Source organism: Mustela putorius, unplaced genomic scaffold, assembly GCF_011764305.1.
Source record: "Mustela putorius furo isolate JIRA1106 unplaced genomic scaffold, ASM1176430v1.1 tig00003983_pilon_pilon_pilon, whole genome shotgun sequence".
In the NCBI taxonomy this organism is placed as follows: Eukaryota; Metazoa; Chordata; class Mammalia; order Carnivora; family Mustelidae; genus Mustela; species Mustela putorius.
The window spans coordinates 12,394,021-12,420,759 of NW_025422123.1; the positions used below are offsets into that span (position 1 = coordinate 12,394,021).

The 26,739-nt window shown below is 47.4% G+C and overlaps 1 protein-coding gene across 2 annotated transcripts in view; it reads right to left on the minus strand.

Moving 5' to 3' along the window:
• CLIC5 (chloride intracellular channel 5) overlaps positions 1 to 26,739 on the minus strand; it is a 155,754-nt gene that overhangs the window by 11,509 nt on the left and 117,506 nt on the right. For both annotated transcript variants that reach the window (XM_004739775.3, XM_004739776.3), the window contains exon 4: positions 22,724 to 22,830. In XM_004739775.3, coding sequence (XP_004739832.1) covers positions 22,724 to 22,830 — 107 coding nt within the window. The remainder of the gene's footprint in view (positions 1 to 22,723; positions 22,831 to 26,739) is intronic.

Here is a 26,739-nt window from a genome sequence, read left to right on the forward strand (position 1 = left end):
ATAACCCAAGTTTGTCTTTTCATAGAAGGCCTTTGTTTGAGACAATGAAACAACACCAGCCCAAGATAAATCAATTGAACACTTACTGGAATGTTTGAAACAGGCTGGAGGTTGGATGTAGTTTCTCAATACTTCCTTCTCCCTGGTGTGGCATTTGAACTTGTACTTCATCATCTGCTTTGAGTTTCCCGTTTGGGAGAATAGAGGGAACAGGGCTGGGAAAAATGCTTGTATTCTCCTTAGTAATTGTCTAGACTAGGACAGGATTGCAAGCCTCAAGGACAATAGTAGAGGGCGGGTGCAGGACAATGGTTATTATGCTCCCCACTCCCACCCCCACCGAAGCGCTTGTGATCTATATTGGGCTTCTTTGCTTCCTTCAATCCCTCCACCCCTTCCAGTTATGGCGCTTATGACAAAATCTTGATTATAATGGAGAAAGGAAAAATCAGAGTGCCTGTTGAAATCAGACCAATGGATATCAATCCAAGGGACAGAGACGGATAATGAAGGGAAATGAAACACTGCTGCTTGTAATTACAAAATGCCCGCTGGAGACCCGAGCAGGCCATTGTGTGAGTCTGTGCCCAAGTCCCCCAGTGCGGGAACGATTGTGACATTTGGTAAGAGGCCTAGAAGAGCAACCGGAGTTCCTTGGGAGGACAGTTCTGAATACATCTCAACTATGTCTCCTTGAGCTCTTGAGGTGCGAGGATAAAGTGTGGCAGCAGGCATGGCTGTCACCATACACCGTAGCTATGACATCCATGTGACATACCAAGAGGTTGTGTGCTGAGGATGTCCTCTGTGTGTCACGGTCATTGCTGGAGTCTGTGCAATTTTGATCAGGAATGTGTAGCAAGTAGTTGGTAGAGAGAAGAGGAGGAGAGGCAGCAGGGGAGGGGCTGCACGGCCTGGAACAAAGTGTGTGCTTAAATTTCAACCCTGCCCCAGATAGATTTGTTGTGATGCTGCTCAAGTTTGAGCTTTGTTTCGCTTCATCCCATGGGCCCCTTCCAAAGCCTTGAATTAGATTTTTTTTAATTCCCTATTTATATTTATTCTATTGTCTTCAGACCCCACAAATCTTGGGAACATCCCTGATCCTGGAACTTACAACGAAGTGTAACCTTGGGCAAGCTCCTCACTGTCACTGGGTTTCAGTTTTCTCATCTCAACTGTGAGATGAAGATCCTCATCTTCCTGGGGCCATGGTGAGGACTGATTCAGATTATGCAGAGTAAAGTACCTCCTACCACGCCCGCCCCATATTAAGATGTCTTTATGATTGCTTTTGCTACTGCAGGACCAAATGTGACAGCTGTCTGCTCTCTGTCCCTGACCCCATATTCTCCATCAGTTATATTCCTCAAAAACCCAAGGGGCAGCATTGAATGGTTCTCAGATGCTCCAGTTCTGAGGCCCAGTCTTCAGAGAGGATAATCAACAGCCCAGAGCCTTGCCTCCCATCCTGATGTAACATCCAGCCACACCCCTGTCCCTTATGCTCTGTCTGGATCATTCTTGGTGACGCTCTGTGTGAGACATGGCCGTGGGGGGGGGTGGGACAGATACAACACATCTGTGCTAACACACGGCCATTCTTCTCGACTAACAGATGCCAGCACCAACACGTCTTCTGCCAGTTCTTTTCCTTCCTAGCTGCCAACTTCTTCCTCTGACCCTGGCTCGATCTGGCATGCATAGAATTTAATTATCTCTTTTGGCCGACAGCACCCAGGTCACGAAATCACTAGTGTTGAACTTTCTGCTCTGGTAAGAGTGAGGAGGCTGCGAAAGAAACCAGAGGGACAAGGAGATGTTAATCCCCTCACTTTCCACGTTTGAAACCTTCCCTCCCAAAGATTTCCTCTTAGCAGCAGGATGGGGTGACCCTCAGACCCCAGCAAGCCTGAGGCCAGGGGACCCTAAGAGCCGGGAGCAGCAATGCTCCAGGCTCTTGACGGCTCCCTCTGTCCCTCACTGCTGCCTGCCCCTCTCTCCACCCGCCCTTCCCGTGAAGATTTATTCTGTACCACACGCAAATGCGCCGGGTAAAATATGTGACGAGGAAACAAGGGGAATAGTTCATAAATATTCTCAGGCATATGCAAACAATCTCAAATTTATTTTTCTCCTTTTTAAGGAGGAAAAAAAATCCACCCATTCCGTGATCACTTCCAGATTCATTGAGGCTGATATTACATAAGAACCAATATTGTTTTCTCGTCGTAGAGAAATAATGACTTGGAAACGGCAATTTGAGCTAAGAAAATAATATACTCTTACCAGGGCATGGAGGCTGAATGAGGACCAGAGAGCCGAGACTCTGGCTCAGCCTCCAACAAGCTCTTGCAAGCATGGCTCAGCCCTGCTTTGCTGACATTCTTTGTGCAGCAGGGGTCTCAGCAAGCAGCCCCACACACACACTCTCTGGGGCTCAGAATTCACACAGAGCAGAACAGATGTCAAAGGCGCTCTTTGGAAGGACAGGAGCAGCTCTGTGCGCCCAGGGTCCCGTACCTCAGCTCCTCACGTGTGTTTTCTCTCTGGCACGTGAACTTGCAGAGAGAGAGAGGTAAGAACCAAGGGGCCGCTTCTGACCACCAGCTGCAGCCTGGATGGGCATCTCTTCAACTCTCCCATGGAGAAGACAATCGTGGCTATGGGGAGCTGGCCCCAGGCCAAGGACCTTCCGTCCCACTGTGTCTCTCACATGCTCAGATCCAGCACCAGCAAGAAATATACTAACTGAATTTCTCAAGTAGACTGGGGATGTTTACACAACCTATCATTTAAGTACACAGTGATGTTATTGAGACCGAATTATTATTTATACCCATTTAACAGATAAAGACATTGAGTCTTGGACTTTTTCAGGGCACAGATGCATGAGCAAGCCAACAGTTCCCCAGATATACACTGGTTCTGTTTTTAACTGCTGTTGTCTTCCTTATGAGCCCCAACCCCTGGTGATGGGAGAAAGACAACTTGATTTTAGTCAGTTCTGGATTACAACTTAGTCTGATGTCATAAATAGTCCTCTAGAGAATTCTTGGTTTCTTTTGCATAAAAACCCTCAGTTTCTCATAAAGTCTCCATTTCCTCTGCTCTTCTCACTGAGTAAATGGGAAGGGGGAATTGCTGTGACCTCATGGCCTTGGGGAGATAAGCGTACTGAGATCTAGTGGGTGGAAGGCTTTGGGAAGCTTCCACAGGTCCTATGTCTCTTCTCAGTTACCTCTTCTCCAGAAAACTTCCACTTCCTTCTAGAGTAAGCATAGGTGTGTTGACCCTAGGGTAGTGGTCAGAGGTAGGCTGTTTGGCTCCCTCCAAAGCCCTGGAAAGATACCCAAGCAAAGGGCCAAAGGGGGGTTTCCCAGATGCATCTCTCTTTCCCTGATCCTTCTACCTGTCTCTTCTCCTTCATCCCCAAGTCCCCTGGGCCAGGAGGGGTACACTTTCCTTTTTATTTCCTAGGTCAAATAGTCCATCAACCACAGACCAGCAAGCCTCCTGGCCCACAGCACAGACCTAAGGGCTATTTCTTCTCTATGAGCTGAGTCCTCTAGGCTTGGTTCTTAATGTGCTAAAACTGAGAGATAAAGGGATTTAGAGCATTTTAAGACAATAGCTTGGCCCGTAAGGCTACTATCTTGTTGAAAATGCTACTTTGAATCAGCAACTAAATAGTGAATGCTCTTTTTCCTTTGTTAGAATTCCTTCTACAGAATTCTTACCTGTCATGGGGCTGATAGATGCTTAGGACAGATCAGAATCAAGAAAGACAAAGAGAAAGTATTTTCAAAATATTAGCCGTATTATCCAAATAAGGAAGAAAACCAGGACTGTTTTCCCACTCCCCCTGCTTATATTCCCTCTCTCGCTGTCACTCTCTGTCAAATAAATAAATAAAATCTTTAAAAAATAAATAAATAAAAATAAAAACAGGACTGTTGGATTCCAAAACTTAAATTTCTTTTACTCTGCAAAGCCATCTCTCGGTGCTAAGAACTGACCCATGGCTCTTGGGGAGTCCGCTCAGCCTTCCGCCTTCCTTCCGTGCTATAGACCTTTAGGTCTATAAATAGGCTCTTATTTACCTAACAAGAGTGTGGCTATTAGGACACACGTTTCATCCCTTACCTTCCAGCTAATTCGATAAAATATTTGTGTTCTTCTCCTAGTGGTTTGATTTTAGCTGGAATTCTTGGCACTCTCAGTGACTGTCATTGGGTCTGGAAGGCGTTAGCTCTGAATAGACAGCCTACCAGGACCCTTCACATTATTTCTCAGCAACAAATAACTTTGCCTCTACTCAAGGCCAATGCTGTCACATTGTCTGTGTCACAGTAGAATGTCTCATGAAAAGAGAGAAATTCACATGAGTGTTTTCTATGAAGAAAGATATATCTAAATATTGACAAATACGTGGAGGACTGGAGGAAGATTTTCCTTTTCATCTCCTTCAAGATCATGTCAATATAAGAAAAAAAAATGCATAACTGTGGTTTGAGGGAGGCCACAATGGAGATTTCTCTGGTCATCACATATTCTTGGAGAGAAAATACAAAGATGGCCACACCTGGTTGACATCTGATAGTTTTAAACACGAATGATAATGTGACGGGAACAAAAAAAAAAAAAAAATCAAATAAGAAGAATGTAATATCATCTCTCTCTCACCTTTCTGGAGGAAGAAGAGTTTCTTCAGAAACAGAGAGGACATATTGCTTTACACAGATGCCCGAGGGCCAAAGATCCAAGAAAGAGGAAGAGGCTGGAGCAGCCGTAAGGCTCAGGAGAATTATAGGGGTAGGAGAAGAGGAGATATAGGTCAGGTGGACAGAAACATAAATGCTCTCATAACGAGGACCATTTTAAGGAGAGACAAAGATGTTCTAAGGTGGGATAGGGGAGGGGACATTTGGCTTTGTGCTGGGCAATGTAAATCCCTCCCCCATAAGAAACCTTCCATAAAGCTCTACATTCATCTCTCAAGCCTTAGGAGTTGGAGTCATGTGGCTTTTCTCTGTTGCAAAAGTCCTTAAAGACAGAAAATATAGCCCAACTATGGTTGAGTTACATAAAGACAAATGGTTGACCACGTAAAGGCAAAATTATTAGCAGATGGGGAACTGGGCTTCATACCCTCAGACCCACATGACTCTTCTGGAACACACAGTAGGTAAGTGGCAGCTGATCTGCATGGTCCTTTTGTGACTCGAAGCATATGCCCAGTCCTTCAACCACAGAGGCAGAAATGGCGGCAGGTTTATAGAAGATGGGAACGAAGCTTTGTTTCAGGTGTGGTGCACCCTATCTTCCTGTGCCTTGGCCCTCTGATTATGTTAACCCCTCACAGATATCAACTGGGAAGGGGACAGAGATCCTGGGTTGGGGTGTCACATAGCCCTGCACTAGGCTTCCCTGACAGGTCTTGTGATCAGAGACACAGTCACAGAGTGGCACATCCACTCTGCTTTTCAAGAGATCTGAGGCCGAATCCTGCACCTGTTACGGTGGTTCACAAGTTGCTGTCAAACATCTTCTGCGGACTCTGGTACATAGAGGGACTAAACAGAAAATTAGCTCTGACGATTACAGCTGTCCAACTTCAGTTTACAAGAGGACGTATGGGAAGGAAAGAATGAAGCCAGGTGTCTGAGGTGAAGCTTCTCCAAGCATCCAGGAGCTTCCCAGGTGCAAGGAGAATCCTAGGCAGCTCGGAACAGAGAGTGCACTCGCATTTCCAACGTGCTGCGATCCCAAGTTGCCTAGAATCGTCTCTTTCAGATTTGGCATTGCTCTCTCCAAGCTATGGGAGTGTGTCAAACTTTCTTGGTCAGAGAGTTTGGAGAATTCATGACCACCTTTGACATGAGACCAAGAACACTAGTCTTGGCCTCACAGCCAGAGACGAGGATGTTGTCAGAGGGTCTCTAGCTGTGAAAGACCCAGGGGCTTCCGTGTGGGGAGCCATTCCCAGGCCTCCGTTTCTAGGCACTGGTGAAAACAGGAAAGGTGGGAAGATAAACAGTGATTTAGGAGAAGGCAAAATGCAACAGCAACTTCCACAGGTTCCCTACTGTTCCCTCTTGTGGCGTCAGCTGAGCTTGGCAGGATGGTGTAGCTCTTGCTGCCATGGGTATTATTTGTTTGTTCTAGAAAAGATCTCAGCCTTGACTGGGGAGTGAATTCAATGACAAAAGCCCATGGTTCTTTGCAGTAAGAAGGTACTGATCTTAAAACTATGGTGGACTGGAATATAGGACACTGTGGGAAGCTGCTTATCCCCCCTTTGGTGGAGAAATTCACCAAGCGAATGGGTCTATACTTCACTGAGATATTTCTAAGGTAGTCAGGGATTTTTCCTTGAAGAAGAAACAGATCCTCTGTAGAGCTTCTTCCCCAAGCCCAACAGGGGATCATCGTGCAGAATCAACACAGATCAACCTGCTCTTTCCTCATGTTGGAAAGTATGACTCCCCAAAACAAAGAAACTCTGTGTGTGTGTGTGTGTACATATACATATATGTTATATATAGGCAGATGTTATATATACATATATGTGTATATATTTGTACATATATGTATGTGTATGTAAAAGCACATGCATTGAAAAATATATATGTATGTGTGTATATATATGTACATACACACACATATCATATATATATATATATATATATCTTTTTTTTTTAAGACACATCTTTGGCAATCATTTGGCTATGTTTAACATACCAGCATGGTAAAGAATTTAGGACAACCTTGGCCTGCCTTTCCTAAGATGTTTTTTCTTAAAGTATGAAGGGAGGTATGCATAATATAGACACTTCCAGATTCCAATAATTTTCTAATCTGAAAGCCACAGTGAATTCAAGAAGATGATCACGTATGTCTTCAAATTTAGACTTCCTCTTATACACACACCTTGTACCCTGTGAGCTCCCCCAGTGATAACTTATCCGACAGGAAGGGAGAGAGACGGAGAAAGACGGACTCTGACTGGAGCTAGGCAGTGGAAAGAGCAAGCAGCAGAAAGGGGCCAGGGAGGGCGTGGCTAGCCAGGGGAACCCGCAGACACTGTGTTCCCAGTTAGGGAGGCCTGCCCAGACCTCAGCCGCGGGGCGGCGGCGACCCCTCCTGGCCTGGCCTGTCTTCGTCCGACGCAAACGGCATCTTCCACGGCCAACGTGTAAAACATGTATGTGTGTTTTCTATTAGGCTTTCCAGAAACTCATAAATGGTTGTAAAAACCATTGTGCTAATAGAAAGAACGACATAAATGCTGACTGGAGCTATTAATGCTGGTTGTAGTTTATGTAGCAGACTGAATCAGGCTGAGAACTGTGAGATTTTTATGGTTACTTTGTAACAGGTTATTTTTAAGCCATAGACTAGGCTCCGTCTTCATGAACAAACACCCGGGTATGAACATAGTCAAGGGAGAGATTTTCTGCGCCCTCAGTGCAGCGTTTGGACCTTTCTCAGGGCTCACTCCCTCTAAACACTCAGGCTGAAGTGATTTAACCACATTTTGTCCTGTTCATCCTCAAATGCCTACGTCTTTTCTATAATAGCCATTGACAAATTTAGAACCCGGCCACCACAGCTCTAAATCTAAATGATTACTGGTGTCCATTGTTCTGTGCCTGTCCTGTGAACTCTCACCTGGCTGCCCAAGCTTTCCTTTGTTAACGCGTCTCTGTCCAGCACCCACGGTGGGTGGGCCGGCTTCCGTGTTCCTGGCCTCCTGTGGCTGCTGAATGAGGACTCCCCAAACGAAGCTGGGATTGTGCTGAGTGAGGACTCTCCAAACGAAGCTGGGATTATTTGAGAAACACACATGGTAGTTTTTCCATGGTTTATGGACTGACTGGATCACAGTTTCCTAAATGAACCGCCTACTCTTGTTTAAAAACTCAGCACCCCATGCCTTTTAAATAATGGATTATTTCTTTGTATCCCGTATAGAGGTCAGGCGCACGGACGATGGGACTAGCTGCCTGTGTGGGGATCCTGGCTCGGCCACCTACGAGCTTGGGCAGGCTGCTTAACCTCTTGAGCCTCAGTTTCCTCCTTCTGCGAAACAGAGATCCTAACAAAGCACACCTCGTAGGGTAGCCATGAGCGATGCCTGTTGGAGGTTTAGAACTATGTCTGCCACGCAGTGAGCCGTTCTTTTGTGCAAGGCAGGACGCTGCGTGATGTAGAAAATACATCAACAGCATGCAAAAGAGCTAGTAAGTTCCTAGAGTTGCAAGAAAAAAGTCTGCTGGATAAATATTGTGCTTGACTTGTCCTCTACCCTGAGGAAGTCACCCCAGATGAGTTAGGCAGTGTTTTCTTGAATATTCAGCTGGTCCTTTCACTCTGACTCTGCTGTCGTAACCACAGCCCCACCCGAGAGAGAGCCTTGCTCCTCCTAGTCATGCAACGCAGCGACCTTAAGGGGTAAGTTCCACAGGGGTGGGGGTCGAGGGATACTTTTGCAGAAGTCCCCCAACACACCACAATTAGACCCTCCAACCCCCTTGCTCAGAGCAGCCCTCTGGGTGCCCGAACTTGCCTCCACATGGATTATGGTCTCGGAGGAGAAGCTCTCAGCTGGGTGCCTTAATCGCATGGCTTGCGTCTTCTAAAGTTTGAAGTGTTGCAGATTAAGGGTACAATTTTTTAAAGATTTTATTTATGTATTTGACACAGAGAGAGATCACAACTAGCCAGAGAGGCAGGCAGAGAGAGAGGGGGAAGCAAGCTCCCTGCTGATGAGAGAGCCCCGATGCGAGGCTCCATCCCAGGACCCTGAGATCATGACTTGAGCTGAAGGCAGAGGTTTAACCCACTGAGCCACCCAGGCACCCCTAAGGGTACAATTTTATACATCTATTTCTTTATTTTCTTTTTTTTAAAGATTTATTATTTGAGAAAGACAAAAAGAGAGCCGGGCAGCGGGAGGGGCAGAGAGAGAGAATCTCAAGCAGACTCTCACTGAGCACAGAGCCGTTCATGGGGCTCCATCCCAGGGCCCTGAGATCATGACCTCAGCCAAAACCAAGAATCAGATGCTCAACCAACCGAGTCACCCAGGCACCCCTATTCTTCTATTTTTTAAAATCAACGTGGGGAAATGATTCAGAGTTGGTCAACCTCAAAGGAGAATTTGAAATACTATGGCTTTTTTTGGCATGGCTAGATCAGCTATTTTCACTGTAGTCTCTCTCTTTTTTTTTTTTTTTAAATCACCTTTAGCTGAAAGTCAGTTATATGCAAATATTCATGCTTGCCTTCTTTGTTACTGAAAGAACCCAGATTTCCTCAGAGTGGTAATATCCCAGTTAAAAACGCTTCTCTTCCCAGACTTTTACTAGAGAAGACCAAATGCCTGGTATGACCAATAAGATAGAAGTGAAAATTCATGGAAATTCATGGCTTTTGGGAGAGAAAAGACAGACACAATTGCCCTTGCCTAAAACTCAGACTTAACGTCTGGAAGCAGAGTATCTATCTTGTGACATGAGGATGAAAGTCACACATTAAAGACAGAGGGTTCGTGCTCTAAGGATCTAGACCCATGACTCTGAGCAACTACAACCACCCAGACCTCTCTACTCTCTGGACTTGTTATGTGAGAAAAGCAAACTCCTATTAAGAAGTGAACATTTACAAAGAGTACTTAGGACAGGGCATGGCACATAGTAAAATGCTGCCTAGGTTTTTGCTAAGGAAAACATAATCAATATTTGCTTTAGCATCTGTAATCAGGTTTCTATGACATGCGGCCAAACACAACCTTTGCCAATTCACATAGATATTGTCAATATTTCTTTATTCCATTACTATTCTAGCACCTTGCACAGTGCTTGGTACTGAATAAGTGTTTGTTGAAAGAATGAGCTCTTCAGTGGGGTTTGAGGAAAAGTGAGGGCCCCTAAAATGTAATTCTATATGTCTCTATATGCTTATGCAACTGGCTTTATTTCATTAAAGGGCCTATAATGGTTCCCTTTCTTCATGTAATGATAACATTTGGTCTCTCAGGGATGGATGAAGGGAAATCATTTGTTTGGCCTGGTATGCCCTCCTGGTGGTTCATCAGAGTCAAACGAGTATAGGTCATCAGCAACCCGGCATCTGTAAGCCAGGTGACACAGGTAAGACCAAGACCAGGGTCAGACGTGGGCCAAGTGTTGAATAAAACCTGCCTTTGAGGTCCCCCAAACAGAAGCCAAACATGGGTAATTGTCATTGCAAACACCAATGGGCACGTGATCATCAGAGTCAGAGCTCAACACAAAGGAATCATGTGGTTCAACCCCCTTCTCTAGAATATTCAGGAATGGGAGGGGTTCTGGGCGCAGAGAAATATATTTCTTACTATGACACGGATCATTAAATGCTTCTTTGACCAGGGCTTTCTAGAAGAATAGTCTGACCTCTGACTTGTGGCTGGAAGAACACAAGTATTTGGTTTTCTGTGTCTTCACTTCTGATTCTTGGTGAAATTCCACCTCTAACACTACGTTCAATGTTCCTTGAATGCATTTTATAAAAATGAGGATGATAAGAAAAATACCACTTAAGCAAACACTGCTACCACCACCACACTGACAGTCTTCATGAGAGAACTGTTCTAATTGTTCTTATTGATTGGTTTTATATGTGGTACAGAAAAAAATTCTTTTTTTTTTTTTTCCCACCATGAGGCTCCATTTACTACAACAGAGGCTATGAAAGCATTATAGGTTCTCAACTGAGAGACAGTTCCAGTCGTAGAACATAATTCCAAATACCAGACTGGATTTAGTCTCGGTTTCAATTCCCATTACTTAGTTTGTAGCAAAAGAGTTTGAAAGCTGAGAAATGCCTGGTTTTTCCTGTGACCATCATGGCTCCCTCACGCCTTCTGAACAATCGCTCCATGCGCCAACCTCTCCTGTGAGACAAGGAGAAACCATGGTCCATCCTGCTTGGATGGGACAGTATTGAACTTGACAAGGAGCATTTATCATTGAGGTGTCTCAATGTTTTCGATAGAAGGTTCAGGACACCACCTGGATTTCCTATCCTGTCATCCCCCAAAAACGGCAAAACCCATTCTACATGCTACTTTGCCCAGACCCACTCTCCACCAAGAGTCAAAACAAGAGAGAATTTTCCCTCAGAGCTATGTGCTAATCATAGATGAGGAGTTCTAAGCACAGACCCCGTGTCACCAACTACAGTTCTCCTGACCCACATGCACATGATGGGAGTATAAACAGACTCACGCACACACGACTGCCCTTCTGTGGTCTAACTACCATCATGCTGAATACTGAAGATGTGAGGCCCATGTCGTGTCTCATCACTAATAAAACTCCACATGTAAGCACATGTTTTCAGATGAATGGGTACATGCCATTTATTTCAGGAGCTGTTGAATGGCCTTGGCTAGTGCCTAGAAATATCAGAACACACACGTGTGTGTGTGTGCATGTGCGTGTGTGGAGACAGAGAAACATATTTAGCTCCCATGTGAAGACCGCACAAAGACAAGAGGTGTCGAGTACACAGAATGAGGTAACGGTAGCCGAGGGTGAAAAAGCATTTAACTAGGGTTCAAATGAGTCATTTTATGTTCCTTTATTCCCCAGGCCTTGACGTGAGGCCAGGCCAGGCCAGGCGAACTCGTTCTGGTCAGACAGCGGGAAATTCCACCACATGGAATGGTGTTGGTGGTCTCTGCTCTACTCCAGCCGGGGAGCCCACCCAGCTAACACCGGCTCCTTCCACTAATGAATGCGCCCACCCACGCAGGACCGTCCCCCCATGCCCTCCCCCCCCCCCACAGTCAGTGTGCCATGCCACCACCAACCGCCCTCCAAAGATTCGGTTCAGAAGCGAAATTTGTTAAATTAGAAATTGCCGGCATCCGCCTCGATAATGAACCAAATCAAAGGCCCTCTAGAGGAATCCCCTGGGCAACTCCTGGGAGGTGCCAGAAGGAAATACTCAGTCCTTCCCCTCCCTCTTGCTCCCAGTCTCAAGGACCCGACGCCTGGGAGGGGGTGCATGGGTACAGGACGCGCCAAGCCTCGGAGGTGGGTCCCACTGAACCTAGGTTATTTGTTTTTCCTTGTAAGAATGCTAATCAAAGCAAAACTTTAACCCAACAAACAAACAAACAAAATATCCTGAGTTGGCTCTTTGCGCACAGGGGTGGCCAAGGAAGGCAGCCTGAAGGGTTCCTTTATGACCAGAGGCGTTTTTGAAACGAGACAGCAATGGCTGCTTTATGAGGAAGTGGCAAGACAGTCACCTCGTTATCCTCACCACTGCGGTGGTCCGGGGACCACCCAGGAGCCTCCACCATGATAACCGCTTGGGCTGGGGACTTTGTCCGGGGAACCAGTTGTCCTGAGTTGGGACACAGCTGTCTTTCTCCAAAAGAACAGGTCAGTGTTTCTGACAGGGTAGACCTGGAATCCCACAGCCACCTCGCTGGGTTCTGCGCCTCACCGGAGTCATTAGAGTTCACATTCCTGCCTTTTTCATAGGGCCTGAGCTCTCCCCCCAGAACCGGGGGGGGGGGGGGGGGGCTGAATGAGAGGCGGGGCCGTGCCCCTCCCCCTGGAGAGGCCGCGGCCTTCAGACTGGGCCCACCACCAGAACATGGGGCCGAGGGCTGGGAGGGAGGAAGAGGAGGAGGAAAGAATCCCCTCGTGATTGAAGTGGCTTGGGATAATAAATATCCACTCTCTTTTAAACACGGCACGCCACATCCTGGGGGATCCGGAAAAACTTGCCGCCTCGCGCCTCCCGGCTCTCACCCCCCCCCCCCGCCCCCACAGCGGTCCGCATTCAGGACGCGTTGGGAGAAGGCCTTTGATTGTAGGGGGCTTGGTGGTTCTGGGCTCACGGCCCTCCCCGGCCGCTTTGAAGCCTGTCAAACACCTTCCTATTTTAGGTCCAGGAGGTTCATAACAGTCAAGACTGGAGGTGGTGGAAGGGGAAGAGGGAAGGGAGAGAGAAGCAATGAGGGCATCTGGTTAGCAGGTAGCCGGCGGCCTCTCCGGAGATCCGTCGGGCCTGCTGGACGTGCGCCACCCTGGGGTGTGGGGGACAGAGAATGGAAGATGGCTTTGAGTCCCCAAAGAAGATGTGGCCTCTTCTTGAAGCCCCAGCCAAAACTTGGGGTATAACTGGTTCTCCTATGAAGAGGATGCTTGAAAATCCACAGGCCTCTCCAAGCTGAACCGATCAGCCCCCTCTAGCGCAGATCCCTCCCGCTGCCAGAAGAGGGCAGCACATGCTGCTACATTCAATGAGAGCCGGGCCACCCAGAGCGGAGGGCCGACACCAGGGAATTTGGGGGAGGATTTATGAAATTAGCAGCAGCAAAGTAGCAATAGCTAACCCATATTGGTGCCTATGGTGTGCCAGGAACTGTCTTCGGGGCTTTACTGCATTCATTCATGTTATTAACATGACAAGGCTACAAGAAAGAACACTGTTAGACTCTCCCTATTACAGAGGAGGAGGCTGAGAGGTCTAGAAATTAAGAAATTTGCTCTTAGAGTCTGAGATGTCCTGAGGAAAAGGTCAGCAAATTATTGTCCAAGGGCCAAATCAGCCCACTGGTCGTTTCACACTGCCCTCAAGCTAAGAATGGTTTTTACATTTGGGGATGGGTGAAAAATTTCAGAAGACTATTTTATGACCCCTGGAAAGAATGTGAAATTCAAATGGTGGGTGTCCGTAAGTGAAGCCACACTCCCTTGCTTGTGTGTTGTCTGTGGTTCCCTTATATTTCCAACAGTGCGCTGAGCAGGTGGGACAGCCTCTGTGGTTTGAAAAGTCTGAAATATTTATCTGACCCTTCATAGAAAATGTTTGGGGAGGGGGGAGACTGGATGGCTCAATCAATTAAGTGTCTGTCTTTGGCTCAGGTGATGATCTCAGGGTCCTAGGATCGAGGAGTCCCACATCGAGTCCTTCATCAAGCCCTCATTGGGCTCTTACACTGCTCAGCGGGGAATCTTCTTGTCCTTCTCCCTCTGCCCCTCCCCCTTCTCCTGCTCTCACTTTCTCAAATAAATAAATAAAACCTGAAAGGAAAGAAGGAAATGCTTGTCAATCCCTAACCTATGAGACAGGTGCTATGTGTTTCCAGGCACGAGAGACAGGGACACAGCTGACCCCTCAGCCAATATGGAGTTAGGACGGACAGCCTAGAGAGATCTGAAAGTAATGCTGACCTCAATTCACTTTCTTTCCAAAGGCATCACTGAAGGCCAAGCGTAAGGAGGATCTGATGCTCCATGGCAGAGCTTCTAGCAAATTATAGAATGCTCCATTTGGGAAAGTTTATGGGAATCATCTACCTCTCATGTTTCATGTTTTCATACTTGACATCTCTGAAATCGGGCTGTTTCTCACAATCAATATGTTATAGTTGAAATGAAAGGATTTTTGTTTATCTGAAAGCATCTTTTGTTTTTAACTGGTAATTAAATAATGAGATGACACTTTAGATCAGGCAGTTCCTACCTCCATAGGTCCAGCCTCTTTCTGTTCCCCTTCAGTGACGGAACACTCACTTCTTTTGTTGGCAGCCCATTGTACAGATTTAACTAAACTTCTTCGTATTGGGATAAAGCCCATGAGCCTCAAATTCCATACATCAAGTGGGGTTGGCCTTGTTTAATGACAGATTTTACTAGAAGGGAGTGAGGGGTATAGCTAGGAAGTAGGTACTTGACCACTGGGACAGGGAGGTGCACACAGATCAGGGGGCGGGAGGAGCCCATCTGCTGGAATGGTCAGCCAGACAGGCGGGCTGCGAGGTGGAAGGGCAGGAGTGAGCTCGTGTGGACACAAACCACTGGGCATGCGGCAGGGAAAGAAAGATGGCCAGGGCTATAGACAGATTTTTTTCCATCAGCGTCAGCCAGTGAGTATGGCTCACTGCAAGGGACACCTTTTAGATAAAGAGAGAAGTCGGGACAGTTTGAAGATTCAGGCCTGAGTGCAGAAAGGAGCAAGGAAAGCAGGTGCATATGGCTTGGTCATGCTACCACGGATGAGGGCTCTGGGGGAAGATGAGGGGAAGAGAGAGGGACAGGATGGGAGTAACTGATATTGTGTTAATATGTGCCATGTCATCCTTTAATGACACGTCCATCAAGTGAGAATGATCATTGCAATGATGAGATGAGCTCACCGAGGTTTCTAGAACATTCCAAGAGTCCTCTTCCTGATATGTGGCTATGATCGCCAATTTTCTCAGAAGAAGCCAACAGAGCCCACTTCATGTTTCCAGGTCTCAGGATGTGAAGCTGCTGATGTGAGTCTCAGAAAGGAGGAAACCCTGGCCTTTGTTTGCAAACAGAATCAGGACTACTCAGCAAGCTTCGTGTCTAAGGATCACGTGTTTCAGCAAAGGATCTGGGGTCAGGAGGTGGTAGGAACCATGATAGACTCTCCTTCCCCCTGTGGTGGCTGCTGGGTTTGGATTTGGGTTGGTGAGAAGGGGGAGCAGAGGGCTAAGCGCCAACCAGCTGCTTTTCAATTTGGGACATGTGTCCTGGATTTTCTGGGACAGTACCAATTTCTTATAATTGGATTATTTTCAATGAAAGCAATTTGTTAGACAGCTGATCTTCAGTTTGGAAAATATGGCCACAGCACTTCTAACTAAGGAAGGGCAAAAGCTAGAGAGACAGCTCAGTCTGTGGTGTGGGACTTTACACTAAACACACAGCACTGTGTCCCAGCACACCTTCGGTACCCAAGGAAGGCTTTTAGGGCTTTATTTAGGAAGGTAGAAGTATTTTATTAGGACAAATACTTTAGGATGGGTATGGTAGGATAGCACAAGTCATCCTTAAGTGGAGAGGGACACATCTTTGCAAAGGCAGCCCGCTCAGGTGCCTGAGCCTCATGATGAAAACAGACATGGGTAGGTGGGTTGATCTGAGTCTTGGAAATGACAAAAAGCAGGAGGAGAGCTGGTGGAATAGGCCTGAAGCTGCAGGGGGCTCTAAGGGCCCTTGGGATACATAGAGAGGAAAAAGGAAAAAATGCATTTTGGGGGGAAAAGGGGTACAAGTCAAGAAAAGTCTGAAATATTTATCTGACTTGGGTGGGGGAGGGGCAAGGTGAAGTAGGCACCTGCAGGGAAAGAGGAGAGAAGTCACAGGAGCGTGAAGTCGGCAGCCTGGAGTCTACAGACAGGAGAAGGGAAATCACACAAGGCAAAGGCCAAAGCCAATGAAAATAGCAGCTCCTCCATACCAGGACTCAGCCCCCAGATCGGTAATACTAGTTCCTCTTCTGGGAGGTCTGTATGTTTTTGTCCAGGGGGAGAACCAAACTGTAGCTGACCAGAGGGTCCCTTTGGGCTTCCCGTGCTAGAAGGTTTAGTGCCAAATCTGTGGTCTGCGTCTGTGTGCAGCCCTGGCTTTCCATTCGCACCCCGTCCTCGTGTGTGTTGCGTGGTTGTGCATCACGTCCCCCTCCGAGCAGTTATCAAGCCTTTCTGGAGCGAGCGGAGTGAGGATACATTTGAAACTAAAAATGCCCATTAGACAGACGAACACAAAGGCAAAAATATAAGGGAATGCTGCACTTGAAGAAAGAAGAGACGAGGGGATTCCAAGGAAGCCTCGCAACACCAAAACCATCCAAACCGGGGGGGAAAAATAAATCATTCGGCTCAGAAACACGGGGTACCAGCAGCCTGACGTGTATGTGTGTTTTGTAGCTAGGGAAAGCCATAAGGCTTCACATGATGTATGCGTGAGATAAAAGCCACTGAGGGGGGCTTTTTGCACACCGTGGGAGGTAAGGAAAGAGAGTCCCTCGGAAGCCAGCATGTGCGCAAGGATGACGATGGCAGCAGGTGCAGGTGTGAAGGGAGCAGGAGAAACACAGGGCTGTTGCCCTAGTCTACGTGCATATGTATGTCCACTCCCTGTCCAGGTAAAAAGAAAATGGGAAAAGAATACGGACAACCACACCGTCATGATCCTGGGCAGGAACGTTAAGTGTATCTGGGGAAACGGAATGGGGCGGGAAGAAAGGTAAAAGGGACTTGAAACATAGTAACAGAGAACTGAAGATGCGGGTTAGACCCTTTTGTGAATCACCCACGCATGCCCTATGTTCAAGACCTGAAAGAAACTTGTAGGCTGAATAGGATTGAGGCATACGAAAAAAACAGAGATTGTGAAAAATCAAGTAAAATAGAGTATCTCACAGCCGGACTAGTGTCAGCAGTTAAAATGAATTTCTTGAAAGCCAAAGGGTTTGGCAGAGATTTTTAGTCTGTTCAAACAGCATTTTGAGGGTTACACATGCACAGTGTAAGGTGGGTATGCAGACAGAAAGGCCCAGATCACCATAGAGAAGACAGAGTAGGGAAGACCAGTATAAGAAGGGGGTGGGCGGAAACCCACAAGCAATGGACTGGAGCAGCCCGGAGCGGGAGCTAGAGTAGGGCACGGGAGCCAGGAGAGACAGAGCTGTAGAGTCTCTGGCCAGGGGAGGTCCATGTGCCACAATGGCATCTCAGAGGAGGGTGAAAACCGCAGGGCCAGAGGGCAACAATTTTGGAAAGAGATAGAGGATGTGATGTGAGAGCTGGAGGCCCACGCGCTGCTGAAGGTAGAGGCCATGCCACCGCCGGATTCCGAGTCTGAGCCACGCAGCAGGGCAGACAGCGGACTGGGGTGGCGACAGAGCTGACTGTTGCTGACTGCCCCTGTGTTACCAGATGTGCCAAAGGCAGGATGGACAAAGCTGACACCGTCCCATGATCCTTCAGCTGCAAACCTTCACTACTGCACCCAGGAGGCTAGGTAGCCATCCTACTGGATGGAAAAAGTACCTTGCAGGGGCTCACAGCAGGGAGCCAAACCCACAGCCAAACCCACGCCCAGTGCTGCTCTCTGCATGCTCAGGGATGTCCCTTCTCAGGGCCACAAGCACTGCCTCCCAGTGGGCTCTTGATCCCACTCAGAGCGGTCTCCTCTTGTGCCTACACCCCCTCGCCTCCCCAAGGGAGAAGGGCCCTGCTTCTCCAGCCAGCCTGGACCCCCACTTGCTGTGTAGGATCTGAGGAACGGGCTACTGTAGGCGAGGGGCTGCCATCAAAGAAGGATGCCCAAGGACCCTTCCAGGGAGCTGTGCACAGCACAAAGCCTCCCATGATCCTTTGCATAGCATTTTGTACCACAGATCACTCTTAAAAACAAAACAAAATAAAACAAACGTTCCTTCCTCAGCTTCAGGATCTTCCCTGTCTTCTGCCTTTCTCAGATTTCTTCTTCACTCCTTGGCCAATCCTTCTTAACCTTCCTCCCTAACTTCTCTCTCGCTGCTCTCCCATAAGTGTGGGTGAACCTTCATGCTGTCCCTAGTGCTCCCTTCCTCTCACTCATGGACTGTACTATATATACCCCCAGACCTTTTACCCAGACCTCGCTGCTGAGGTGTACCTGTTTGCCTCTGGATAACAGCACAGAACAAGAGCTGACATTTGTCTTAAAAAAAAAATTACGAAGAAGATGATGATAATGTTCAGTATATTATGTTACAAGCAACTCATGAATCACTGAACACTGCATCAAAAGCTAATGTTGAACTGTATGCTGACTGACTGAACAGAATGAAAATAGAGCTGATATCTGAACCCAGTGCCAGCACTGTTGCTGGCACACCTACAAGGTACGGACATTTAGTGCCCCCACTTTACAGATGAAGAAACTTGAACCCCACTGAGAATTGCAGTAACTTGCCTGGTGTCCCCAGGCCAGCAAGAAGAGAGGGACGCTGGGTTCTGAACCCAGGCAGTGGATTTCAGTATTTAAGGTGAACCGCCACACAGCTGCCGGTCTCTGAGATAAGGGGAAACAAAGTCCCTGCATCGCCTGCAAACCAGGTTGGTGGTGGGAGAAAACCCAAGTGGCCAGAAAGTAAGGCCATATAGCGTCTTATTAAGTATGGCGTCTTGAGACTTTTATTTATTTGTTTAGAGAGTGTGTGCAAAGGGAGGGACAGCGAGAATCTCATGAGAAAGTCCAGGCTGTCTTTAAGCCAACTGAAGAGCACGTCTGAGAAGGGGACGTGGTAGGGCGTGGAGGGGGATCTGCTCTCAACAGACCAACGGGACCCGGCTGGGGCGGCTATCGAGGGAGGAGGCCGTACAGTGACAGACACCAGACCAGAGCACAAAACCCTAACTTGGGGTCAAAAGCAACAATCCCGAAGGTGTGACAGGCGGGCCCAGGTCACGGACCTTCCTCCCTATAGCCTTTGGAGAGGAGGAGAAGACACCAAAACATGGAGACAAAATGAAACACACAGAAATGAGAGGATGTGAGTGCGAGATTTGGAAGTGCTGGCTGGGGGTGGTGGAAATAAGAGCTGAAGTGGGATTTTCTGATTCCAGTACTCATGTTTTTTTCAGTAGCAGCTATAATCAAAGTTAAAAGTAAATGAGCATTCCCCACGTGTCAGAATTCGTCGGCCCTGACTTAACGAATCTGCATTATAGAACTGGCCGTGCTATTAATTGCCTTATTTGGCAGATGCAGAAACTGAAAGCCTTCCTAAGTGTATTTTATAGGTGCAGAAACAGAGGCTTAGAGAGAAGTCTCTCTAGTAAAATTGTACAGCTAGAAATGGCAGATGTGGAGTCTCAGTAATCACCTGTTCATATGTTTTCCACCCTCCACCCCTCCCCGAGTTAGCTCTTTGAGGACAACGACTTGGTCTCATTTGTCTTGACCCCTCTAGGACCTAGCATAGTACCTGGTACACAAGAAATGCCCTTGAAACATTAGCTTGGGCTTGTAGCCGTTCGAGGCAACCCATGTTTTTGAATGAATAAGTGAACGACCGAATGTACAAACTAACAAATAGTTCTCTTGTGTGCTTGCTATGAATGGCTCCCCTGGATGGGGGCTGGGTCTCAGTAGCAGGGAACTTTTGAGGTTTTGTGAAACAGGGACATTTTGAATGGCAGTCGCAGTATCCACCACAAGAGTGGAGAGATGACCCACAGGGCAGGACCCCATCACCGTGCTGTTTTTTTTCATACTTTGATGTCAAGAGGGCAGGAAAGGCACACTGCCATGGCCAGTGCACCTATGGGGACTGGGAGGCTTTAGGTGATAAGGTGAGAGAGAGGGCTCTTTTCAAGAGATAATGAAGTTGAAAACACAAAAGGGAGAATCTGAAGAGGGGATATTGAAGAAATAGATGCAGAGTTGAAGATCCAGAGAGAGAAATGGGAAAGAAGCATATGGAGGGGTATCAACAGAAGCATGGGGTGTCTTGCTGCAGCCTCCAGGGGGGCCACCGGTGACACCGACGACAAAGCTGGCAGGAAGCAGAGCTGGGTATGACCTGTCTCTGGGGCAAGTGGCTGAGTGCAGTGAGCCAGCGAGCTACTCTCTGTCTTGGCTTCTGGCTTGCTGAGCTAAGAACTTCTGGACCCAGCAGACCAGAACTGGAGGGTAAGGGTGAAGGGAAGGGAAACTGAAGGAGGAGGGTAGTGGCCATAGTTACAGGGAAGGAACAATTGCTCGGAGTCCAGTTCAAGGCAGGACAGAAGAACTCCCACGTCAAGGGCTGTTATGGGGACAGGCTCTCTGGGACAGCAGAAAGGCTGGGGCTCTGAAATGCACAGATGAGTCTGGGCATAAAGATTCACAGGGACAGAACTCAACCCAGAGAAAAACAGGGGGAAAGAGAAGACGTGGAAACAATGGAAATTGGAGAGCCTTGAGTTTATAAGAAACCGATACGGGATGTTCAGTGGAAACGGCTGCTTTGGGGTTGGGATCAGAGAACTGTAAATATGGATACGATGTCAATGCCATTTGTAACTTGAAAACTCTGGAAGGTTCCAAATAATCCTGAGGGTGCTTTGACAAGTCTCAAGGAAGGTCTTTGTGGCTGAGAGGACAGGGCCTTGGATGGGGGATGTGCAAACCAGAGCTGAATTCCCTGACACACGCGGCCCTGAAGGGCTACCTGTGCCTCCCAGCCCCACCACAACGGTGGGTGACCCAACACCCCAGAAATCTGTTCTCCCAGTGTTACAGGCCAGAAGTCCAAAATCAAGGTGTCGGCAGGGCCGTGCTCCCTCCTGAGGCTCTCTAGAGGGTCCTTCCTCATCTCTTTCAGCTTTGGTGACCCCCCAGTCTGGTTGTCACAACCTCCCTGTTCCACCCTCACACGGACCTCTCCCCGGGTCTCTGTGTTCCCTTCCTACTTGGGCCCCATTTGCAGTTAAGACCTCATTCTCAAGTCCCCGGTGGACATGGCTTTGTTGGGGACACTCCTCTACCCACCCAGGTCCAAACAGCAGGCAAGCAGGAGCGCTGAACTTGTTTAAAATCTCTCCATATCCCTTCTTCTTCTTCTTCCTGTCCCTGAAGGCTGGTTTCCTTCTCATGCCTCCTCACACCCCTCGAATGGCCGCTGTGACCCACAGGATAAAACCCGACCCTCAGGCTGGAGCTGCAGGCGCTGGTCATTTTCTTCAGTCTCTGCCGCTGGCAGTTTCCCACCCCCACCCCCACGACCTCCTCCCTTTACTCAGAGCCCACTGATCTCCCTTCACCTCCTGAAACCCAGTCGAAACCCTCTCAGAGCAGCTTTCTCAAAGGCCCTGTGGTAAATCCTTCCTGCTCTGAACACCCCTGGCAGACACAGCTTTCCCACTGCACTAACTCTGTTCCTGCCAAAATGTCTTCCCTTTCGCTTCAGCATAGCTGCCCGTCCTGGTCATCGCGTCCAAAAAGATGCTTTTCTCCTCTGAGCTCCTGAAATGTCTAGCATATCCCACTACGTGTGGGTCCATCATGTGTTCATTTGATGGTCATTCATTCACTCCTTTATTCACAAGATTCGTGCAGGCCTTGCTCTGTTAGGCCCTGTGCTGGGCTCCAGGCTTCTGCCCCTAAGCCTGTCTCATTCTCCCACTGGGAGACAAGAAAACTTCTTTATCCTCCTAGGTCTTAAACACAGTTTTTCAAGTGTGACACGTACTCAATTTGATGGTTCTATTCGAACTGCTTTGTCTAGTTCTTAAAGGAAAGGCCAAATGAGGTACTTAAAGTGCTAGGAGCTTAAATGAGGCACTGAGACAGACCTCTCCGAGAAGCCCTCACAGGAGAACTAGTCTTGGGCTCTGTAGCCAAGGCTGGATGGGGGATGGGTCAGGTTTTGAGCTGCGGCACCCCCAGTATCCTCTGCGCTTGCAGCAGTGGGAGGAAGCAGAGGGCCGGGCTCCCTCTGCAGTGTTCACCCACGTGGTGACCGTGCTGTCCCATCATGACCTCTGCACAGCCCCTTCAGAAGGCCTGCAGGGACCAGAAGGAAGCTGGAATATGTGGTCCCAGGTAGGGCCTCCTAAGAACCCAGGCATGGTCGTGAATCTGGGACAAATGGCCAGCAGTATGGCCGAGGCAGGAAACCTCTGCACAGACCATTACGGGCTCAGAACACAAATTGCCTTCCTGCCTCCAAATTCAGTACAAAGGCCCACTGGCCTTTTCTCCTGCACTAGACAAAAAGACGGATCTACACCCCACTCCCTGTGTCACAGGGGACATGGACGTGGGCAAACAGTGAACAGCACTGGTGCCATGCTTCTTGGACCCGGGTGTCTGAGATGTCAGTGGGATGGGCTGTCAGGAGTTCTGAGTGGAAGGGGGAAACTCACCGGCATTGTTCTGCTGCTTCGTGTTTTTGATGTAGGCGGAGAACTTAGAGAAGATGTCGATGCCGGCCGTGTTGGACTCCCGGTGTTTCGCAGCCAGTTTAGGGTACCTAGAATGGAGGGAGTGGTGTTCTAGAATCAGTGAGAACTTGGAGCTCCTTTCCCCCTTTCTAGTTTGATCTACAGATCTTTTGGGGATCTTATGCTGAACCTATAGGAAGGGTGGATACTCTCTAGGGCTGCCAGTGGGAGACACAATCTGTGGACAGGGAACCAGAAGACCCCTCAGAGGACCGGAGTCTCATCCAAGACCACCATACAAAATTCTGGAGGTGCCCCTGACATTTCCCCAACCCGTACTAAATGAACTCTGTACCGCCAGCAGTTAGGATCATCCTAACTGGACCCCTAATTCTGGGAGCCAGGAGATACAAGGTACCTCGCCACTGGGGCTTTGAAGCTATTTCTCAAAAGAAAGGGTACCCCTGGTGCTCTTCTGAAGTAGCCTTCACCCACTTCTTATTTGTATGCAGTAAGAGTAAAATTTACCAGGCTCTGACAGCAGGACGAGTGTTTCTGATTACTTTATTTCCAGGCGTGCAGCTAGATTTGCAACGACCCAGCCTCTCACCTTGGCACAGGCTTTCATGTGAAGCCAGAAGAAGGTAAGAGGCAGACCCGAGTTAAGACAAGTTTCTATTGTCTCTAAAACTGAATGAGATACACTTGGCCTGTGTGGGCATCCCTGCCTTCAACCCCTTAGCACCCTCCAATTTTCTAGGAATGTCATTTCACAAAAATTGTATGGGTAGGGCCAGGTAGGGATGGAATGAGATGAGGGACGGTGGCTTACTTATCATCATTATCAGTTGTGTGGATCTTTGTGATCTCTGGGTGAATAATTGTCTACTGCCTACTGTTGGATTGCTTTGGGTTAAAATGAAAATACCTTTAAAAAAAAAATGAAAATACCTTTTAAATTTCTTTTAATCTTGTAAATCATGTGAATGAAAGTCTTTAAAAATTACTTGTTTTGGGGACACCTGGGTGGCTCAGTTGGTTAAGCAGCTGCCTTCAGCTCAGGTCATGATCCCAGCGTCCTGGGATCGAGTCCCACATCAGGCTCCTTGCTTGGCGGGGAGTCTGCTTCTGCCTCTGCCTCTGCCTGTGTTCGCTCTCTCTCCCTCTCTCTCTGACAAATAAATAAAAAATCTTTAAAACTTTAAAAAAAAAAATTACTTGTTTTCTTTCCTTTCCTCCCCTAACCTTCATTTTCCTTTCTTTCTTTCCTTCCTTCCTTCCTTCTTTCTTCCATTTCTCCTTCTCTCTCTCTTAGTCTCTCTCTTTTTTTGCTGCTGCTTTTCGATTGGCCCAATAGCTAGCCAGGACTGACTACCCAGTCTTGTGCCTTGCTAAGTGACTGTTTAATTTCAGATACTGCCATCGGAGGACTCTTCAAAAAGTCACGGGGTCCAGCCCTCTGCCATCAGGCAGATACAGAAGGCATTCTGGTCCTCACTCTACAGGGAGGACAACTAGAGACCAGAGAGGGAAAATGTATCTTGAAGGACCCACGGATCATAAATCAACGGGGGACTGTGAGAACCCGGCCTGCCCCCGGGGCAGCGTTATTCCATTCCATCACACCACTGCTCTGACACCTGCGAAAGCTAACTTGTACTGAGTGCCTGCCATGTGCTGGGCACGGTTTTAGCCCCTTTATGAGTATGCATCACTTAGTCTTCACAATCCTGTTGGTACTCTGATCGGGCTCATTTCCCACGTGAGAAAAAGGAGGCCCAGAAAATTTAAGCCATTTGCCTAAGGTCACGTGGCTAGGTGGCAAAGCTAGGACCAAGCCAGGCAGCTTCACTCTGGAAGCCCAGCTCTCCCGTTCGTGTTCTGTGGCCCTCTTGGACTCAGCTCTTCACCCTTAAAGCCCCACAGCCCTCCCTCCAGCTCAGCGGAGCACCATGCGTGCACTCTCCATCCGCCTGCAGAGGGTGCTCTGCACAGGTCCAGCAAGCATGTCTTCCTGAACATACTGGAAATAAGCAGATTCATCTGCTGTCCCTGGGATACCAGGCAAGTTTCCTGCAAGATACTAGGTAAGCCAAGACCATAGCAATTTAAGGTCATCCTTCCCCATTTTGGCCTTTGCACACAGAATCTGGCAGGCTCTCAGAACTGATTACTTTAAATTATTATTAATAAATACCAAGTGCTCTGTGCTCTTGCTTAGTAAGGTAAAAAGAGAAGGGTCTAGAAAACACATTTTCAGTAGACTGTTTGTTTGGGTTAGTTGTTTTGTTTTGCTTTGCCATCATTTGACCAGACTGGCAATAATCTGACCATTTCTTCACTCTCAGTGTGGGCCCAACATGAGTAGATAGAACCAAATCTGAGATGCACGACAAAGGGCCATGTGCTCAGGGAAAGCAGGCGAGAGCTGGCCTGTCTTCTACGCGCTATGATTTCCTGAGACTTTACTGTACAGCTTAATGTCCCACCTGAAGTTTGTCTTTGTGGGAAATGTGTATCCAAATATTAATCTCACAGATTTCAGTAACTAGACTTGAGGAGGCTGCGCTACTGGGATGTTAAAGGCGTTCATGTTCGCTCCGTATTTCATACCATATTTTGTATATGCAGATAGGTGGGCTACAAAGTACATTCTGTTTCTCTAGAACTCTGAGAAATACGTTTCATTCATAGGAACATCTTTGAAATAAGACTGTGATGTGGTCTGATGACAAAGACGTGGTGACTTTTTCTTAACTCGGGAATTAGTGAACTGCAGCCCACGGTGCAGGTGCAGCCCAGTATCTGTTTATATTCCCTCTCATGAGCTAAGAATAGTTTTTTAACATTTTTATTTTATTTTTTATTTTTTTAAAGCTTTTATTTATTTAGTTGACAGAGAGAGACACGGGGAGCCCAATGCACACGGGGAGACCCTGGGATCATGACCTGAGCCAAAGGCAGATGCTTAACAACTAAGCCACCCAGACACCCACTTTTTTTGTTTTTAACATTTTTAAATCACTGAAAAAAATCAAAAGGAGGATGGTATTTTGTGGCCTGTGAAAATAATATGAAATTCCTACTTCAGTAATCAGACATTTTATTAGAACACAGCCACTTACATCATTAACATGTCATATATGATGGCTGTTTTCACTCTACAGCAGCATAGCTGTGACATAGACTCTACAGCCCCCGGAGCCAAAAAGACTTACTATCTAGTCCCTTACAGAGAAGTTTGTTGACCTCTGCTCTAACTGATGACAATTTCTCTCCATTCTATTTTTAAGATCTCTTATTTCGAATGCATTCATCTTAGACTTACACTTAAGTTTCATTCTGGAATACAAAATAGTTGGCCTCTCTCACAAAAAAGATTTTTTGTAAATAGTACTGAAATATATATATTATACAGATATATATGTATTATCATATGATTATAGTATATATAAATATTATAATATATGTGTATTACTATTTATAATATATGTAACATATGTGTGTGTGTGTGTGTGTGTGTGTGTGTGTGTGTGTATGCAGATGGAAGTGCTCTAACTGCCTTAGGGCCCCTACCGACTTCTCACTGACTAGCCCCAGGCCACCATGCCACAGAACACAAGGGACCCACGCAATAAACTCAGCGTGCATTAAGCACCCCCCATGGCCAGGTCCTGTCCCTGGTGTTGGGGATACACTGCAGAAAGAGAGATAATTCTGCCCTGATGGAGGGGCCTCTGCCGATCCTAGGGGCTCCCCTGGCATCTTGAACGTTGACCCTCCTTTTTCTAATGAGCTGAAAAGTTCTCTCCCTTTCCTTTATTCCTGCTTCTTCATCTCACCAAGCCCTCACTTGAAAAGCAGGTTAATGCTTCTGACTCTTCTGATCCTTGGCCGTGTGCCTGTTTGTCTTGTCTCTGCTAATTAAGCAAATGATCCTCAGAGGTAGACATGGTCTGGCTTAATCATTAAGAGACATCCCTTGGGATCTGCGGTTT